This window comes from Talpa occidentalis, unplaced genomic scaffold (genome assembly GCF_014898055.3).
Source record: "Talpa occidentalis isolate TD23 unplaced genomic scaffold, MPIMG_talOcc4v2.1 talOcc4.16, whole genome shotgun sequence".
In the NCBI taxonomy this organism is placed as follows: domain Eukaryota; kingdom Metazoa; phylum Chordata; class Mammalia; order Eulipotyphla; family Talpidae; genus Talpa; species Talpa occidentalis.
In genome coordinates, this window is record NW_023601653.1 from 31,575,223 (window position 1) to 31,596,754 (window position 21,532).

Here is a 21,532-nt window from a genome sequence, read left to right on the forward strand (position 1 = left end):
CAGAGGCTGCAGGCAGCTTCGCAGCCCAGCACTCAACTGCTGCGCCATAAGGGAGGCCCTAGATTTTAGTTTAAACTGTTTATTATTATTGATTTTTGTGAATTATATTTTCAGCCATTGCAGTCAATGAAAGTTTGATTAGGCAACAACATTTTGTTAAAGTTCCTAATCAAAAGTGAACCTGTATAATAAAGAGAACTAAATTTATATGAAAGGCATATTGCTAATAAAATACTTATTACTAAGTTAAAGGGAAGCATTTGCAAATGAAATGCAAATGAATACAATAAAGTTAAAATAAAGGAATGCAGAAACAGGACATTCTCTATATTAAAAATTATGATTCAGAAAATTAAACATTTATAATGGCCACCAACATTTAAATATTATTAGCATGATTAATTTAAAATTGTCAAACAGATCTTTATTGTTTTGGGAGATCCTGTACAGAACATGGAGATTGCGAGGACAATATCTAAAATTTTATAAGGATGATTTATAGGTATCAACAACCTTCTTGGCACATACATATTCTCCAGCTTGATTTTAATCAAAACCAATCAAAGTTTATAGTCTAGTTTACATTTTTAGATTACACAGTCAGCTAGGATAAATTACTCTTTCTAAAATTCCCAAAGTTGTATTTAAGTCCAAACACTTTACAGAAAAGTAGTAATAACTAGCCTCCCAGGTATATGAGGATCCATACATAAGAGTAAATGACCTGCGATTGTTTTTTAATTAAAACATTCTCCCATTAACTATTCCATCATCCACCATAAGGGCAATGAAATATATATCTCCATATTTATTAGCTCAGGATACTAGCAAAACACATTGTCAGATAGTTTCTTCATTAGCAGAAATTATGTCCTAGCGAACTTTACCACAGTTAATAAATGACAGAAGTTTCCTACTATAAAATCTCAAAGTAGACAACCAGTCTACTGAAAGTGTGTGTGTGTGTATGTTGTGCAGGCTCCTATCTAGCTCAACTCTCTTCTGTAATAGAGCTGTTATTGCAATCCACATCCCATCTGGCCTGCGTGCTCATAAATCAAATGATCACTAAATTTCTTAAATCACTTCTCCCCTTCCAGTGAAAGGAGGTGAGAGCAACGGCTACTTTCTCAGAAGTGCCATGAAAATACAGAATTGAAGAAAGAAGTAGCTATGAGGAACACGAGGAAACACACAAGCCCCATGTTCTTACTTATACAGTCACCAAGCACACTGCGGGCTAACCAGGGCGCAAGGAGTGTGCTGTAAATCTAAGGGAAACAGGAAATTCACTGGAATTGTATTTATTTGTTCAGGTTTGGCTGCCCAGCACAGAACTTGATTTTTCTGCTCTATAACACATTTTCATCAGCTGTATAATGTGGCTGTTTTCTCCGTCAGCACTTGAGCTACTTTTCAGACAATTCAGCTCCCAGCCTTACATCATGTGCTCCTCACCGCATTTTAGTGCCCCTAACCTTGTCTAATAAAAATACAACAAAATGTGAATCCTTTCAAAAATGACCGTGATGGGTTATTGCCAGAATAGCTGAGGAAAGCTACTGAATTAAACTTTGTGAGAAGCACCTTTTACCTTCTAATTCCATAACTGTTCTACATAGAAAATTAGAAGGCAAAGTGATAGAAGGAAAAAGTGAATTATTACCAAATTTTTCTTAATTCCTGGCAGGGGGAGTTAGCTGAAAACATCATATAATTAAATTCAAAATACTTCATTGATGTTATAATCCAATATATATTTCATTATTTCATTCTTTTTTTTAACTTCATTTTCTTTTATACAAGGGATTAGAAATGAGCATTCATCTGACATTATCTAGATAATGGTATCAAATCCATTATGTAAACATCATTCTTTTAACCCTATGAGGCTGGAAGATTAAATTTGCTGGAAAAAGAGGTGTCCACTCGAAGTTAAACATACTTTATTAGCTTGGTAGATAACAAAAATTGAAAAGACAATAAATAACCCATTAATCTTTTTTTTTCAGGAACAGATTCTGAAATTTAAAAGTAGTAGCCAAGTTTATAGCTTACTTAGTTGCTTTGCCTAATTCTTAAGAGTTCTGGTATAGCATAGGACAGCATTACATCAATACCAGGTATATTCTGCGAAAGAATAGATATTGAAGTATTGCCACTGTAATTTGTGATAACTGGTTTAATCTTTTGGGAATGACAGCTACCTTAAGCTTCCTATTTTTAGAGTTATAAATTGTCTCAATATTGAATTCTTTGTATACAAATTCTTCTTTGAGTTCAAAAATAGCACTTTTGATTACCTTGCATGGTATTGTTTGTCTGTGTCTATTTTTTGGTTGAATTCAACTGATGTCTGTGCATTTTTTCATAAAAGGATATGAAAAATCACGAAGCTTAAACAACATAGCGGGCTTGGCAGGCAATGCTCTGAGGCTCTCTCCAGTAACATCACCTTACAACTCTCCTTGTCCTCTGAGGCGCTCTCGATCTCCTATCCCATCTATCTTGTAAACCAAACTGCGTCAGTCGGCTAAATTGTATTAATTCAAGTACTGTTTACCCCATAATGGAAGCAATTAAACATAGAGTTACTCCAAGCTCCATTAATACAGTAAAAATCCTGCATGATACTACTATTTGAAGTCTGAAATGCCATTTGGGTAGCTAATGAGTCTTATCCTGGCTATAAAAGCTACTTAAAGTAGTGCTGCTACTACTTTTCTATATTAGTTGTCCTAATCTCCTTTTGCAATAAAATGACAGATAGTGTCAGATATTGACCAGTACACAAATACATAAGCATATCTTCAGGGAGATATATTTAAAACTGTGCTTCCAAATGCTAACTACTTCACTGGACTTCCATTTCTTGTGACTCTAAACCATTCTGAAGTTGTCTCGGATCCTATCTTGATTGCACACAACATAACTTTGGTCAGCTCATTTGCATGGGCCATCTTGTCTCTCACCTAAAAGCAATGTTTCAGAATTCGGGATTGTAGATAGCTCGGGATATGTGTATTTGCATCGATCCATCCTGCTGGTATGAAAGCGCTGGTCAACTGTTCTGCATGTTGAATTGTGGGGCAGGGAGGGTGAGTTTCTCTTTGGTATTTTTTTCCCTTAATCTTTGAGCAAATTATTTATTTAAATAGTTTAATTTCTTAATTGACTTATTTTATTCAAACAATGTTGTATTAGAGTTCTGAATGTCTCTGGTTGTTTGCACACAGATAACTGCAAAGATGTTGTCATTACTGGTTACACGCAAGCCGAAGCCAGATCTCTTACTTAATGGCTTGGGGAAGGCACAAAACACGAGAGAAAGGTAACTGCCAGCCAGGCGTGCATTGTTTAGCCAGGAATTGCTGCTTGGTAATAGTCATTCTTTTTTTAAATCCCAGAATTTGTCATCATTTTCAGAGGCAGAGTGCCAATATCACCCAAAGCTCTCGTGTCTTTTTACCCCCTTCTTTTATTTTTATTTCTTAATTTTTGTGCAAACATCAAAGAACATCGGTGTTCATGGGAGGTTTTCTTGACCAGCCTTAAACTTCAAACTCATTGGACTAATCTGATTTTCAGGCAATGTTTTATCAGGTGCTTTGTCCTATATGTTGTTTTGTTTGTCTTAGTTCCCTGTCTTAACTGTGTATCCCATCTGTCTCCGTGAAGCACAGAAATGCCTTGATCAGGTGTTCATTATTTTAGTGTTGGGTCTTCTGCCCCACCCTTTGCCTTCATTGCTATTTATAACAGCCTCTCTGCTTTATGTATAAATTAACAATACCCTGTAGACTACCTAAGTGAATTGGTACTGTGGACCTTTTTGATAAGCAGGATTAAAGTAGTTTTACATCACCATTGCATTTGGATGCCTGCTACAGTGTCAGTTTCTACTACCTAGCAACCAGCATTTATCACTACACTCAAACAAAGCCCCTAAGGAGGCTTATTCTGTCCAAGTGAAAGAAATTCTGTTTACACATTTCTATAAATGCAATAGCAACAGTGTGTCTGGTCTTTTGGGCATGGGAGGGAAAAAAAAAATGACATATAAACAACTTTTCTAAGGCATACAGGATCTGTGAGGTTGTTGATTCGTTCCTAATTCTCATGTCTTTGTTAGGAAGACAATTGTCACTTTTGCTATCAGCACATACTGTGTATTATTCTAGATCCCAAGTACTAGAGCATGATCTGCATGTCAGAGATCTTGTACAGCAGTGTCTCCACCCAGACGTACATATCTGATATTTAGAGATTCAGTGATCCTTGTGATAACAATACACATAGAAAGTTATAATTACACGCATCTTTATTGTAAAGGAATTAATATACTGTCTGGTGCTGCTGTTATTGGCTGCAGTGTTATACAGAATTTATCATGGATTTTTGGCTGCTGAAAAAGGGACAGTGGAATTTAGCCATGCCAAGGACTGTCCCGGAAACAGACTTCTGCTGCTGAACGTGCCCTGCTGTGACCAGGTTGCACTTGGAAGAGGTCCCCGCAACGACACGAGTCATTTAAAGTTTTTAAAAGAACTGTGACTGGAACTCATTTGGTGCTCTCCATCTGAGTGGTCTGCTTAACAACGGGCCGTGTCCAGGAAACAATTGTAAATATCAAAGTGTATGCATGGGTCAAAAGCTTTGGCCAGCTCATATCCAAGGAAGCCAAATTCACAATCAGCATCTCGGAAGCTTCAAATGAGGCCCTTATCTCTGTGAATTACCATTCCTGGGCCCGCAGTAGATTGTGCTGTCAATCATGCAAGGCAGTGATACTGGTGTAGTATAGGTCTGTCTTAATTTCCCTGGTTTCTTCCTATTGTTTGGATCCATGAACATTGATTGTATCATTTTCTTATAAACAAGTTATGTTATTAGCTTGTCACATTATGTTGTAAACTTTTCAGTGCCTATTATAAAAACTGACATATTTTTAATCACATCTTTGTTTAGTTCTGGAAAATAGTGACCAAAAAAATGCTCACCAACATTCTTCATAGTTTAAGTCTTTTGTCATTGTTACCTCAATTATAAATACAAAAAAAAAATCTGGAATGAGAGTATTTTTTTATTGATAAAGGCGAAGTGTCAGCATATAGTAGAATCTTAAATTATATCTTCAAATGTATATTTTGCATAAAAGAGATATTCTTCAATCACTTTTTTGTGAGTTTTGTGACTAATTAAGCTTGTACTTGTCTTTAAAACTGTTGCAGCTGAAACTGTATAAGAATTCTTCACCATGCTTAATCAGTGTTACCAGAATCTATTCGTTCCCCTGGGATTCTGAATATAATGTATATGCTAACTATGAACCCCTGTATCGTGGACCTTTTGTGAATATTTCAAGGTGCATGCACAACCTTGGCGATAACAAATGAAACTGTAACTAACTGAAATGAAGAATAAAAGGCAAACGAGCTGGGGATTAACTTGAATACAATGTGATTAAATTATTCATAATTTTCCTGACTCTTTTCTCTGTTTTTGTGTTTGCAACAGACTATGCTATACTTTTGCTTCTTGGTACCAAACCAGATACTCACACATGATAATTTGGAATGAAATTCCAAATACTTAACTCTCGTTTTCATTCAAGTTTTAGGCATGTGTAGTTAGTGTTTTCTTCTTCTAAGTGTTTTGTCTACCTAAAATTTCGTCTATAATTTTGAGATGGCAAAATCATTATTATGGAATTATATATTAATATGACATGTTATGCCTAGTACTGAATCTTTACTTCTATTTTCCAACTTAATCATCACAGCAGTTCTGAGGCAAATGGTTTTTGTTTTAATTTTATTGGTGATAAAGTTAAGCATCAGAAAGGCATAATTGTTCTTTTATATTTTGTCACAGATAAACTTCCCTGCCATAGTTCCTTATTATTTAAATATTTGCTAAAGCTCTTTTTGTATATGTCTTATCTCCTGAATATGGCTTTTGCATCACTTCTGGGTTATGAGTCTGTTTCAGCACATCACACATAAAAACCAGAAGGATTAGGGAAAGGGTTAAAGGAAAATGATAATAAGGTTGGTGAACCCAACACTTTCCCATGATGCATCAATATAATCTTTTTTTAATGTATAAAAATGCACAGTGCTATTAAGAAACAATAAAGAAACTAAGCTCAGAAAAGGAAATATGTCCAAATATAATTATTAATGAAATGTTTCTAACAATGGTGTCAGGATGTAGGATTTACTATAAAAAGAAAAAAGATATAGGTTGGGCAAAAAATGTGTTATAATATATAATAACTTGCCATTAAATTTTGATTTAAAAACCAAGATTAAATGGTCATGAATGCAAAGTGAAGATATTCATTGTATTTTTGAAATAAATCACAAGGCAGGCTAATGGGATAGCAGTAGCGAACTGATCTTAGAAATAGACAATGAATATGTTAGAAACTTATATTACAAAGCAGAGACTCTGGAGGATTCATAATGTGCTTGAAGACATTTACAACTAAATGAATCTATTAAAATATTGAAATCCCTAGTAGTTTATGATGACTAAAATATGTAGTCTAAAATTTGTCCTTGCAGATAAAAACTGTCTTCCTTCCCATTTTCCCTGACAAAATTCAATTAATTGTTTAAATGCTTGGATGTTATTAAACTACAGATATGTATTCATTTTATTAACATGGATTCAGTATCATTAATATCAATCTTAAATTTTATAATTTCTTGTTTTCCCCTAAACTAATTCTGATTTCAGTATATATTTTTCATTATTGTCTAAAAATTAAATAATTTTATTGCATTAATATTACATGGTTTCTTTTTTTAATTTATTACCCTGTCATGTCAAAATGGTGCAACACTGATTATATGTTTTGAACATTAAGATCTTCAAAAATTATGGCAACCTCCACTGAAAATCTCACATAACCTAAGACTCATTTTTTAAAAATAGACTTTATTTTTTAAGATAATATTAGGTGGAAAATAAGAGTCCCCATTCACCCTCCTCCCCCACAATCTCCTTCCTCTACACAACACCAAAGTGGTATAATTGTTATAATTGATGAACTTATATTGATAACAAAGTCAATAATCTACATTAGGGGTCACTCTTGGTGTTGTGTGTTCTATGGGGCCTAATGAATAAATAGTGATATGTATCCACTAATATAGTATGATACAGAATAATTTTACTGTCCTAAAAACCCACTTTGGTGTACCTATTCATCCTTGTAGTTTGTCTTTTGTAGAATGCCATATTGTTGGATTCCTATAGTATATAATTTTCTCAAATTGACTTTTTTTCATTTAGCATTATATATTGAAAGTTTTTCCATGTCTCCTCATGGTCTGCTAGTGCATTTCTTTTTATTTCTTTATTTTATTTATTTATTTATTTTAAAGATTCATTTATTTATACAAGAACCAGGGTACAGGCCAGATGTGTGGGAGGGTGAGAGGATTCACCAGAGACAGAGTGGGGAACAGAACAGTCAGACTGACGAAATACACTGTTGAGGGGAGAAGCAGGAGGGACAGGAGAGGTCTGCCACGCCATGTGTATATCTCCTTGGCTGGCAGGGATCGAACCCGCACTGCAGAGGCTGCAGACAGCTTCACAGTGTGCTGCTCAACCATCTGCACCACCAGGGAGGCCCTAGTGCATTTCTTTTTAGTGCTGAATAATATTCTGTTGTCTGAATGTGTAGAGCAGTTTATCCATTCACCTATTAAAGGACATATTGGTTGCTCCCAATTTTTGTCAATTATGAATAAACTGGTAGAAACATTCATGTGCAGGTTTTTGTGTAGACCAGAATTTTCATTTCATTTGATTAATACTGGAGTGTAGTTGCTGGATCATATGGTAAGAGTATGTTAGTTTACACTTAGTTTTTAATTTGGCTCCTCTATACATTTAGCAAAACAGTTTTATTAGTTTTTTCATTGTGAATTATGTGTACCACATATGAGTTACTTATAAAGCTGTTGCTTTATTTCAAGATGTAAATATATTGTTTGCTTATCCACTAGCAGATTTGTTCTCTTAAAAATATATTTTTGTATTTTACCAAAAAAATAGTAAATGATATAGAAATCAAAAAGTTTAGCTATAATTCCTTAATTTCCACTCCATAAACCAAATGTTTTTATTTTTTCAGTTTTACTCTTTTCTTTTTTATTCTAATTTCATGTTATTTTGTCATGTATTTCTATTATCATTATGACTTCTATGGTATTTGTTTTATTATATTCTGTTATAAATCAGAAAAACATTGACTTATATTTCAAAATCATTTTGTGCATAATCCACTTTTATATTTTGACAGAGAGCATTATTCTTGAAAATTATTCCTGGAATGGAATAATTGAATTAAAGAGCAAGGAAAATTTTATAAGCATACTTAAATACTATATGACTTTCCAATAGTCATATAACATTACATGTCATCAGCTATAAAAGAAATTGACACTATTAGGACAATTGCTTAGAACTGCTTAATATATATACACATATATATGAACACAACTATATGACAAATTTCTATTAGGACAATTGTGTTATAACCTGAAAAAGACTCTTTTGCTTAGAGTAATTTTATACATGATTAAATATCATATCAACACATCATGTACTTTGGCAATGATTATTTATTAATGGTCTTTGATTAAGTTCAAAACATAGAAATTACATGATTTTATAGATCTTGGAAATATCATACTCACTTACCCTGTAATTTATCTTTTTATTTGCTAGTAGTAACTTTATCAGGGAATTCTTTTTATTAAAATCAAAGTAATAATTATTGATTGATTTGATTTGGGAGGTAATGTTGGTTTACAATACTGTATATTACTTTGGGGGATAGGTTCATACCTCTTCAGCTCTATGTTACTATATCACATCCACCAGCAAAGCACCTATAAACTTTCCTCATATACCTTTGGGCACCCTTCCCTATTTGTACCATACCTCACACTCTTTTCTAGAAGCCTCAATTCTACAGTCAGAGAGTGTGTTTTGGCTTAGTTTTGTTTGTTCCTTTGTTTTGTTTTTCTGTGTTGCACATGAATGAAATTATCATTTGCCTTTCTCCTTCTAACTTGTTTTACTTAGCATCATCCCTTCCAGTTCCATCCATGTTGTTGCATCTCGTTTTACTAAATGAGTAGTATTCCAGCACATATATGCACCACGTCTTCATCCTTTAATCTGTTGTTGGGCCCTTAGGTTGTTTCCACAGCTTGTCTATTTTAAATAAGGCTGCAATTAGCACATCCTCTTCAAATGAGAGCTTTTGCATTCCTTGGGTAAATACTAGGGAGTAGAATTGCTATTTATTTTTTAACATTTTGAGGTATCTCCATGTTGTTTTCCACAAGAAATGGAACAGTCTAGATTCCCACCAAAAGTGTACAAGTGTTCCTTTTACTCCACTGCTTTTTGCCCCCATAAGGAACATTCTTACAGGAATGAGGTGGTACTTAATTGTGGTTTTGATTTGCATTTTCCTGATGATAAGGGCCTAATATACAGTATTTACAAAGAACTTATACAACTCTGTAAAAAGAGAACAACTCAATCAAAAAAAAAAAATGGACCAAAGAATGAAATAGGCACTTCTTCCAGAAAAGCACATGTTGGTCAACAGTTACATGAAGAAGTGCTCACCATTATTTTCATCAGTAATTTTTTTTATAATCACCAAATCTGATTCCTAATTCGAGACACCATTGTCTATAAAATAGTGTGTGTGTTATAAATTTACAGAGCTTATACCTTCAGTTTTTTGTGTTTTTCTGTAATAACAGAATGAGATAAGGACATTCAATGTAATATAAATCAAGAAAATTATTTTGGAGAAAAATAAATTTTTATCTCTGGTAAGTACTTAGAATTCTTCCTATAAGTCTGGAAGAGTTATCATCATGCCAAAATGATTAAAATACTTTGACATTAGTGAAAATTTCATTTATCTCAGGAGCAGCAAAAAATAACATGAAACAGCTGGCATATGCAAGGATTCTTAATATAATTTTAATATGATGGTTTCTGAAACATTTTCCTAATCAATGTTCTCAGTGTTTTTATTTATTTATTTTTTTGAGATCACTTAGCAGTGATTGGCAATGTTTTTAAAACCAATTATTTCTCAATTGCCAAAATAAACTATATTACTTAAAACTTGTTTGATTTGCTGATCAAAACCAAAACAAAACAAAATAAAACATATAACTATTGCAAAACTCAGTACCTAAGTAGTGACTGTGTATTTATTTTTTTCCCCTTGAGAGCTTACACTTTCCCAATAACTTGGCCTCTCTGGAAACAAAGAACACTAGTTTAAGTGCTCTGTATGATGTTTTCTCTTGCTGCAGTAACTATTCCTTATCACACTGGGTGCCGCCAGAAAGTTTAAAAAAATTAGAGAATTCTGAATGGATGACTGGTAGAGAGCTCCAGAATTTAAGAAATAATGATTAAAATGCATACATGCAAAACTGTATACAGAGACAAAGAAAAAGAATAAGATGGAGCAGAAATACTGAATATCGCCTGAAGCAAGTTCATTTAGGAAACAAACAAAAAAAGACAAAGATTAAAAAAATAAACTTGTATAATTCTTCATAAACTGTGTCAGAATTCTTCATGAAAGGTCTGGAATTCTTCTCGCTTGAGACCTTGAAATATTTGCATTGCCTACAGGGAGACAGAAGGAACCACCAATTTTCATTTTCTATTGAAGGATAATTTTTAACAACTTTCTCTAACATGTCCAGATTTGTTTTTTCTCCTTTTCATTTTGAAAATAAATATCCATTTTTAAAAAGTCTATATTAATATTGCCAAATACTTTTGAAATCAACTAATGAATGTCAAAATATAAAATATGCCTGGTTTTATCTTTGTTTTGATTTGTATAAAAATGTTTGAACAAGTTTTATGTCTCATGTTTATTAAAGAGCACAGCATAATGACAGACTACTACTGAGAATATATTGCTGTTTAATGTGGATCTCATACATGACATTCCTAGGACAAATGTCATTATGACATTTATTTTCCAAAATCAAATTTCTTAATCTATTTCCAAGCTCTACTTATTATTTGAACTGATAATCCTATGCAGAGCAGCCTACCACTGACTGTCAAAATATTAAGGTGAAAGAAGACTGCCTTTAATAGTGACCATTCTTGGCACCAAATAACTATATATTATCATGTGGTTTGTTGGATATGAGGACACACTGAATTATTAGATGGTTGGTATTCTCTGATGTATGTGGTTCACTAGAAAGTCATAAGCAGGAATTTCTACAGCCTCACACCGCCAAATAATCCTTCATCTAAGCCAGGTTAAGTGTGAGATTTTTTCATAATTACAGTGTTATCTAAAAATACATTGAATTGAATTACTAATTCGTAGTTATGATCAAGATGTCTTAATAATCTCCTCAGCTGGAATAAACTTTAGGCAGATTTCTTCCCAAACATAGGTCCCTGAACTTTTAGAATATTAATTAAAATAAAACAAAAACTTGATATTATAAATTCTATTGCTGCCTTTTGGAAATGTAAGTCTTCTCCCAGCTCATGTCAGTTTTACAAACCAGCAATGTCTTTCTCAAGGATCTGGGTGCCATTCCTTTGAAATGTAACAATTAAGAAAGTTTCCATCTGTAGGAAGGTAAAAGACTCTGAATCATGCCAATTCGTGAACACAGATGACCCAATCACATTGTTCAACTAATGTCCCCATTAATGTTCTCCAGTACTTTTCCACTAGCTTACCTCAGAACTTAATAACTCTCCTGCTCTTGTTTCAATGAAGTTGAGTTCATTTCTCTCTCCTCTTCAAGAGTTTTGACCCCAGCTGCTGTAATTTTGAATAAAATCTTCCTTGCCTGTTTAACTGGTTCAATGCAATTTGTCTCTGAGAGTTCCTTGGTAGATATAAGTTATGACAAGTTCAAAAAATACAACTTTGAGAATTTACAGTGATTGAGTAGGGATGGGAAGGAATTCCAACCACTCTGTAAGTTATTTTAATTTTGAAACAGACACTTAAAATTTAATAATAAAAAATATTATTTGAAAATCATTAACAGTTTCTTGCCTTCCTTTTTTTTTTTTTTTGAAACAGTTAAGTTTCTTCTTTCTCAGGTGCCTAAATTGACAGGGAACTGTAAGTAAACTGACAAGTTGCTGTCATTCATTTTGTCTCATTTTACTGCCAAAGGAACATGATAAAATGATTTAATAGTTTTCATTTTTCTAGTTACTGACCCTTAGAATTCTCCAGCAGAAATTCATCACTTCATCTCTACAATCTGACATACTACCATAGAAGAATATTAATATGTATTTGTTAAACTGAAATATTACTTGGAATTGATGTTTATGAACTTCGTACCCTCATTGTTCACCTGTCAATGTCAGTATAAAATATAAACTTCTAGGCTTGCCATTTAAGACATTTTATACTTTGGGTCCTTTTTACCTGTCTAGGGTCAACCATTCATTTTTTTTTTCAATTTGATTCCTCTCTTCGGTATCACCAGGCCTTAAAGTGTCTGGGATATAGAGGGCACCTTTCTTCTCAGGACGGTGATTATCCCTTGCTGCCCTGCCTCACTCATCAGACTAGGCACCAATACCAATTTACATTAAATTTCAATTTGTCATAGCCTCTATGATTACTATATTTTAAACCTCTTATTTATTTCTTTAATCTTTTTTCAACAGCAATGCCAAGTTAGTACCTAGGACCAGAAATTCACTTTACAAATCCCCTTCCCCTAATTAGCTCAAGTATCTTGATTTTATTGTGCTTTGCAGATAAGTCCTTTGGTAAAGAAATGGGTTTTAGAGTCAAAATAAATCTGAGTTGGAATCTTGTTCTGATCCTTTGAATATAGCTGTAAGGAAAATGAACTAAGATTGGGCTGCTTTTCTCCTTCCACACAGCAGACAGCCTATACCTTGAGTGCTATTTTCTATAGTTCGTTAGGACATCTAGCAGGCGACAGCTGGGCCTTGCGTTTATGGCAGTGTGTTTGTTGTGTGGCGCTTGGCAGTGTGGAGGGGCCTAGGGAGTTGTTGAAATTTCAATTTTATTTTATTTTTTAAGGATTTATTTATGCATATAAGAACTGGAGTATAGGTCAGAGGTGGGGTGTGTGTGTGAAAGGATTCACCAGAGACAGATTGGGGAACAGAACCAGTGGATTGACTAAACTACACTGCTGAGGGGAGCAGTGGGCGAGCCAGGAGAGGTCTGCTGCGCCCTGTAGGTCAACATGGGATATAGCTTCATAGTGCTGACACTTAACGTGTTGGGCCATCAGGGAGGGCCCCTGAAATTTCAACTCTAAAAAAGCATTTTTTAGGTAAATAATTGAAGTCATTACAAACCTTCAGATTGATTGAACTTAGAGTTGAGAAATAATTTGAATGCAATATTGATTATATACTATAATATTATATTTTCAATTTCTTGTATGTCAGAAAGTGTCTATTATATTTCTATTAAACAAAATACTTTTGATTTACATATAACTGAATATAATGAATAACCATATATACATTGATGTCCAATGATTAGGGAGATGAATGACTATTTTTGGCAAATTTTGTGGACTATGTGGTGGCTTTAGGTCAGAGTATGATGAACATATTGTTTTCTATTTTACATGCACCCTACTAATGTATTATTAGTGCACAAAATAAACACATTTCCCTTTGTGAAGCTGATGTCATAGATTACTTACCTTTATTTAAAACTTTAATAATGTTAATAAAATATAAATAGAATTTTAATAAATTTTTAAAATAAATGTAAATATTCTTAATTGCTCATTAAAACATCTACAAAAACCACCAACTTCTTGGTTCTCTCCCAAAACACTGATTTTTAAATTACAAATAATTGGCAAGCAGTTCAAATAATAGTTATTGTAGCCTATGTAGCCAATTGAGGCAAAAAATGTAATGCAAAGACAAGGTGAAACACTTGACAGAGATATTCTAAGCCATTTTTCACTTTTTTTTAAAAGATTTTATTTATTTATACAAAAACTGGAGTATAGGTCAGAGGTGCGGGAGGGTGAGAGAATTCACCAGAGACAGAGCAGTGAGCAGAACAGGCAGAGGGACCAAAGACACTGTTGAGGGGAGCAGTGGGCGAGGCAGGAGAGGTCTGACATGCTGTAGAAGGCAGGAAGGGCACGGAGCAGGTTTTCTATGACCCGAGCAGACTGGTAAAGGAGAGATTCCTGGAGCCCTCAGTGGCTTTTCAGGCTTTCATTGGGATTTACTGGGTACATGGCAGGCAAGGGTGCTGGGGGGCCGGCAGGGCTCCCAGCCCCCAGCAAGTTTTCACTCTCTCTGGGCTCTCCGGCATTCTCTGGTTGTCTCTGTTTCAATGCTCCTCTCGTGGTTTTGCTTTCTCGTGGTTCTCTGCTTCTGCTGGCATCTCCGTGACGCCGTCCTTATAAGCCCAGTCTTAGCCCAAGTGACTCCCATCTACATATGCCCACACCCTTTTCCAGGTGCCTGCCATCAGACAGTTTGTGGGTTTCTCCCTGGCTGGCCGGGAATTGAACCCGCACTGCAGAGGCTGTGGACAGCTTCATGGCACGGCATTCAGCCTGCTGCGCCACCGGGGAGGCCCCCATTTTTCACTTTGAGCAGATTTACATTGTTGGAGCTTAATTCAATGAGCGTCAGATTTTTCTGATTCTCTGATTTTGTGATGAGATTTTTAGATCCAAATTATTGCTATTTTTTTCCTTAACTTCTTCTCTAGATTGGAAACTATGGAAATATTTAGTAATAGCCAAAAAGGGAAATTTCCCCAATTTTATAGTTGAATATGCAATACTGAATTAATCCCATGGGCAATATGCCATATAGAACATTAGTGTAGTATCAGGAAGGGACACTGAGCAGGTTTTCTAGGATCCAGCAAACCGGGTAAAGGAGGAGTCAGAGTCCTCAGTGGTTTTGCAGGTTTTTATTGGGATTACCGGGTACACGGCAGGCAGGGGCGCTGGGGGGGTGGGGGGGCAGGAGGCTGCTAGTCCTCCCAGCCCCCAGCAGGTCTTCACTCTGGGCTCTCCAGCCTTCTCTCGGCTTCTGCTTGGCTTCTACTGGTGTCCCCGTGACGCCGCCCTTAAAAAGCACAGTCTTAGCCCAGGTGAATCCCATCTACCTATGCCCACACCGTACTCCAGGTGCCCGCCATCAGGCATGCATTTAGGACCTCAAGGATCCATCATCTATCCTGATGGTGGGAGGGCAGAAAAGCCTGACATTTTTTACCTACCCTACAATTAGTCATCTATTTCTTCAAGAGTATGTGTTGGCAAGAATCAAATTAACATTTTAGCGGTTGATGATATTCAGATTTCAAGGATTTAGGGTTCATTCACTTCTGTAAATGGGAATATAAGAAGCTGCATTTGTTTATAGGGTAGATACAAATAATTTTATTTCTATGATGATCCAAATTGCCTCGGGAAATTTTGGATAATAATGAAATATCACTTAAATCGTGTGGCATATATACTTTTTTTAAAATAAGATTTATTTTTTATTTATACAAGAACCGGGGTATAGGCCAGAGGCACGGGAGGGTGAGAGGATTCACCAGAGACAGAGTGGGGAACAGAACAGGCAGACTGACTGAAATACACTGCTGAGGGGAGCAGCGGACCAGACAGGTGAGGTCTGCCATGCCATGTGAGACCCTCGCTGGCCGGCTAGGATCGAACCGGTGCTGCAGAGGCTGTGGATAGCTTCACAGCGCGGGGCTCAAAGGCCTGTGCCACCAGGGGAGGTCCCAAGGTTTTGTGGAAAGAATTAAGGAATCCTGACTGCTAAAATAATATGTTATGAAAGATAATAATGTGCCTATATTCTAAAGACTATATCTCAAATGATGTAGATTGTTTAATGACTCAGAATAGCAAAATGTGAGGCTAATGTGAGCTTGATTTTTATGAACAGAATATTATATGGCAATTCAGATGAGGTAATTGGGCATCAAATATTCCTGTTGTGAAGTTTAATTAGGCACCATGAAGATAACTAAATATAGGTAAAAAGACTTGACTTTGGGGAATTTTTATTTAAATCATGACAATCTGTCAAAACTCACTTTCATTCAACCACATGTGTTGGGTTTTTTTTTCCTCCTAATTTTCTTCTTTCTCATGTTTGGTCATAGTATGAAAGCTATTAGTAAAATAGTACAATGTTTATTTAGGTAATTAAAAACAAGCTTTCTTCCTTTCCAATATTTTTCAGTGTCTGTCGTGAGTGGATGACGGTTTTCCATGAATAGAATAAAGATAAGATTATTTACTTACACTTTCTAGAAGAAAGTAAGAGGAGATTCAGAATATTTTTGCCAAGCTTTTTCCTCCAATTTGATCAGAGAATATTTCATCCTGCCTTGCCAAAAGCATGTGTGATTCTTTCCAAGATTACCAGTCCTGAAAGAAAATATCCCTTAATATATTGTTATGTTGTATTATTTGGAAAATCTTAAAAAAAAAAAAAAAAACTTTCTGATTCAGCATAATTCTAAGGAATATATTGTGCCTTTGGGAAAAGGCCAAGAGGATGTGACTGTTGTTCGATCCTTCAGCAGATCTTTGAGACTCCTCATTCTGTCCCTGTCTTTGTAATGTATCTTCAGCCTGCGTCCCCTCACTAGCAACTGCCTCAGTGACTCAGTCTTGAGATCATAAGGCATTGATGAGACCATCTGAACATTATATGTGACCCTTAAACCCTGTTAAGAATGCTAAAGTTGTAAGATTCCAGCATGGTGGGGTGTGGGGGCGTGTCTCATGGTCAGCTATAAGTAAGCTTTCTTGATAATTAAATTGTCACCTTCTTTTTGAAAAAAAAAAAAAAAAGCAGATAATTTACATGAAAAATAATTGTCACCTGCTATTCTGGGGTAGGTTGCTTCTTTCTCTGATCTAACCCTGCTCTCCATGTATAGAGTTGATTTCATATTTCACCCCGAAGTTCCCATCCATGGTAGCATAAACATATGATTATACTAGGTGTTGGTTTCTCTATTCCTCATATTTCCTGCAAACGATAGCACAACATTTCTTTTTGAAAGAAGGTGTAGGGGTAGGATGGGCACAGAGCAGATTTCTAAGATCTGCGCAGACGGGGTAAAGGAGGCGTCCTGGAGCCCTCAGTGGCTTTAACAGGCTTATTGAGCTTTACATGTAGTGTGGCGAACAGTACAGGGCAGGCAGAGGTGCCTGTATGCCTCCTAGCCCCCCCAGCAAGTCTTTACTCTTCCCCTTCCCTCTCCTGCCTCTCTCTTCTGCTTCTCTCTGGCTTCTGCTTCTCTTGGTGCCTATCTCCATACTCCTCCCATGGCCCACAGAAGTAACAAGATAGCTTGCAACAATGTAACAACGACAGGTGCCCCATCAGGCAGGGCAATCCTAATGGTGGGAGGGCAGAAAAGCCTAAAAAAACATTTACCAAACCAGTTACCCTACAGAAGGAAAATTCCAAAAATATCTGTTTTCTTTTTTTTTTTTTTTAAAGAGGCATGTATTTTTATTTATTTATTTGTTTGTTTATTTATTTGTTTGTTTATTTATACATGCACTGGGTACAGTCAGAAACGCGGGAGGGTGAGAGAATTCACCAGAGCCAGAGTGGGGAGCAGAGCAGGCAGGAGGACTGAAGTACACTGCTGAGGGGAGCAGCGGGCGGCAGGAGAGGTCTGCGCGCCATGTGGGACCCTCCTCTGGTGGCCGGGGAGCAGCCGGGGATTGAACTGGCGCTGCAGAGGCCGCGGGGAGCTTCGCAACCCAGCGCTCAACCGCTGCGCCACCCGGGAGGCCCCAAAAATATCTGTTTTCTAACTGAATCATCAATATGCTATTTTTTCTAAATATTTTTTAAAATTTAGTTCTTCTGTCAAGTTTTTAAAGTTATCACTGAAGCACACAGTCAGAATAATATAGCTTCAAGGTGAGGATATCCCTGTTTTGTAATTAAAATATTCTGCCTAAAATTGCATTCAAAGACTAAGAAATTGCTAATAATGATTGATTATAATGGTCATTATTATTGCTAATTTGAAAATGATGTATCCATCAAGCCCTATCCATGTTCCACAATTCAGGGATTCTATCTGTAAATGGTTTGGCCTAGTATAAAGCTATACAATGTGGATGAACATGGGACATATGCATCACATGAATCAGCGTAATAATAACCTAATCAGTTGGTGGTTTATTAACTTAAAGTTGCCATCTCTGAACATACAGACTTAATTTTCTAATTTCTAAGAAAGAAAAAAAAATGATGAGAAATTGCATAAAATTCTTGAGGGAGATTTATATTTCTTTAGGAGAACAAGCTATTTTCTTACTCTCTGGAAGCTTCTCTATGCATTCAAACACTGTTAGGTTACTCATAACCTTCATATCATTTTAAGTTAAAAATAGCACATGGCTTTCTGGATTTACCATATCTTTGGGAGTACATTATTCTGCCTGACACAGTTTGGAAATCAGTGTGGTGCGATGAGCTCAATCGTTGTATATTATTTCACTTTGGAAAAAGAAAGCATTTGCAAAATTGAGGCAACATTTTGGGGAATAACATGAGATAAGACTGACTCTTGAAAGGAAATCATTGATTTGGGACAACCAGGAAGGGAGTAGGAGGTGGAGGGAGAGTGTAGAAAGGGTGGGGGGAGTGTGTAGGGGGCTGATATAGAGGGCTGTGGGTACTTTGGTGATGGGAAAGCTAGGGTGATCCTAGGGGAGAAATCTTATCATGTGAAAAAGTAAGCAAGGATGTTTAAAAATATGTTAATTAAAAAAAATAGGCCAAAGAGACAAAGCTGAAGATGCAAGCAGTCTGGGGTTGAATGAGAATAAAAGTAAAAGTGTGTGCATAGTATTAGATAAAAATGATAAAATTGCCAAATCCAGGGAAATAAAATTAAAGGCAATTGAAAGTTAATTCATGAAACTTTTCCAACAAGAGTTAAGGGTATGGAAATTTTATTTCCCATTTTACTTTGTAGTTACATTATTTCAGATGATGTCATTACATCATTTTTGATGATATAGTATTTATTAACGTTTCTTACATTTCAATTTGAAACCTTAAAATTCAGTATTGAAGTCTACACAAGGAATGTTTGGATGAACAGTGTCTTTGAAAATTCTATATCCTTCTTTAACATTTAGCTCACTTGCCATCCGCGATTCTTGAAAGCAGTTAACACAGCAGTTCTAGTTTTTTCCAGTGAGTTTCATTTCAGGTGGAGGGAAGCCCTAGTTTCCATTTGAGAGCTGGATCTCTGATAGTGAATATGGTTTCAAGTGAATATCGCAACTCATAAAAAATCGCTGGCTGGAAAGTAGGATCTGGAAATAGCAACAGCAGTAAAAGTAGATATGCTCTGGAGAATGCATGTCATTAAATTATTCAACATCTTAATTACATTTCCTTTCTCTGTCCAAGAACCTACTAGGAAATATCTTGTGACTGTCTTCACTGCTTCCTAATGATCAAATCTGTCAAAATAGATGTTTTTCTGTGCTATATTTTTGTTACTTTTTGTGATAATGGGAGACATGGTTAAAATATCAGTTGGAGTGTGAAATACCCAACCCAAAAGTACTAGGCTCTGGAGTACAAATATTTGGCACTGATTTCTAAAACTGGGAGACCCCAAAGGGTTTTTATTGTGATCATTTCTTTAAAGTTTCTGGAACAGCATATGCTCTTGATTCTTTGACATTCTTAGGCTAGGAGATAATGTATAAGCCTCTGTTTTTCTATTTCTATCAATATAACTCTTTTTTTTTTTTCCAGAATTCAAGAGTTAAATTTATTACATTTGTAAAAAATAACATTGAGTCAGGGGAGACTGAAACCAGTGCCTTAGACAACTCCCAAGCAGCCAGAACTTTATTTTTTATTTTTTTTTTAATTTAATTTTATTTTATTTTTTTAATAATAAATTTTATTTTTATATTCCCCATACAATTGCAGCCCCCCCATTCTGATCCCAATCCCTCCCCTCCCACCCCCGCCCCCCCAAAAGTGTCTCTGGTTCGTAGTTTTTTGTTGATTTTGATTTTCACTTTCTTATAGTTATTCGTTTTCCTGGTCCCTTATTTAAGTTTTCTAGATTCCTGCTATGAGTGAGACCATCCGGTATTTTTCTTTTTCTTTTTGGCTTATTTCGCTGAGCATGATCCCTTCCAGTGCCATCCATGTTGCTGCAAATTGCATGTGTTTATCTTTTTTGAATGCTGAGTAATATTCCATGGTATATATGTACCACATCTTCTTGATCCAGTCATATATTTTTGGGCATTTGGGTTGTTTCCAAAGCTTAGCTATTGTAAACAGTGCTGCTATAAACATAGGGGTGCAGGTGTTCTTTGGAATGGATGTTTCTGTGTCCTTTGGGTAAATACCTAGGAGTGGAATTGCTGGATCATATAGAAGCTCTATGTTTAGTAGGTCCAGAAATCTCCACACGGCTCTCCACAGTGGTTGGACCAGTTTGCACTCCCACCAACAGTGCAGAAGAGTTCCTTTTTCTCCACACCCTCGCCAACATTTGTTGTTGCTAGTTTTTTTAATATGTGCCATTCTCACTGGTGTAAGATGGTATCTCATGGTAGTTTTGATTTGCATTTCCCTGATGACAAGTGATGTTGAACATTTTTTCATATGCCTGTTGGCCATTTGCATTTCCTCTTCAGAGAAGTTTCTTTTTAGCTCTTCTGCCCATTTTTTGACTGGATTCTTTTCTTTGTTGTTGTTAAGTCTCATCAGCTCTTTGCAGATTTTTGTGATCAGTCCTTTATCATTAGTGTTGGGTGCAAAAATGTTTTCCCAGTCAGTGGGGTTTCTCTTTGTTTTTGTTACTGTCTCTTTTGCTGTGCAGAAGCTCTTTAATTTGATGTAGTCCCAGCTGTTTATCTTCGCCTTCACTATCACTGCTTTTGGTGATGTGTCTGTAAAGATGTCTTTGATGTGCAAATCACGTAGTGTTTCGCCTATATTTCCTTCTATATATTTTATGGTTTCAGGTCTTATGTCTAGTTCTTTAATCCATTTTGAGTTGATTTTTGTGTATGGTGTGAGGTAGTGGTCAAGCTTCATTCTTTTGCATGTAGCGACCCAGTTTTCCCAGCACCATTTATTGAACAAACTTTCTTTGCTCCAATGCATAGTCTTTGCTCCTTTGTCAAAGATTAGTTGACCATAAATCTGTGGGTTTATTTCTGGATTTTCTATTCGATTCCATTGGTCTGTATGTCTGTTCTTGTTCCAATACCATGCAGTTTTGATGATTATGGCTTTGTAGTATAGTTTGAAGTCTGGGAGTGTGATGCCTCCATTCCCTTCTTTTTTTTTCAGGAGAGCTTTGGCTATTCGGGGTTTTTTGTGATTCCATATGAATTTCATCAATAATTGTTCTATTTCTTTGAAGAATGACATTGAAATTTTGATTGGA

The 21,532-nt window shown here is 35.7% G+C and overlaps 1 protein-coding gene across 9 annotated transcripts in view; it reads left to right on the top strand.

Moving 5' to 3' along the window:
* The window catches only part of KCNC2 (potassium voltage-gated channel subfamily C member 2), a 271,287-nt gene that overhangs the window by 162,366 nt on the left and 87,389 nt on the right, over positions 1-21,532 (top strand). For 2 of the 9 annotated variants that reach the window (XM_054696214.1, XM_054696216.1), the window contains exon 5: positions 3,237-6,632. The exons of 3 other annotated variants lie outside the window; for them this stretch is intronic. In XM_054696214.1, coding sequence (XP_054552189.1) covers positions 3,237-3,298 — 62 coding nt within the window. In that variant the 3' untranslated portion in view covers positions 3,299-6,632. Of the gene's footprint in view, positions 1-1,100; positions 2,349-3,236; positions 6,633-21,532 lie in introns of those variants that run through there. 4 more of the 9 variants (XM_054696217.1, XM_054696221.1, XM_054696215.1 and 1 more) reach the window with 3 other exon arrangements.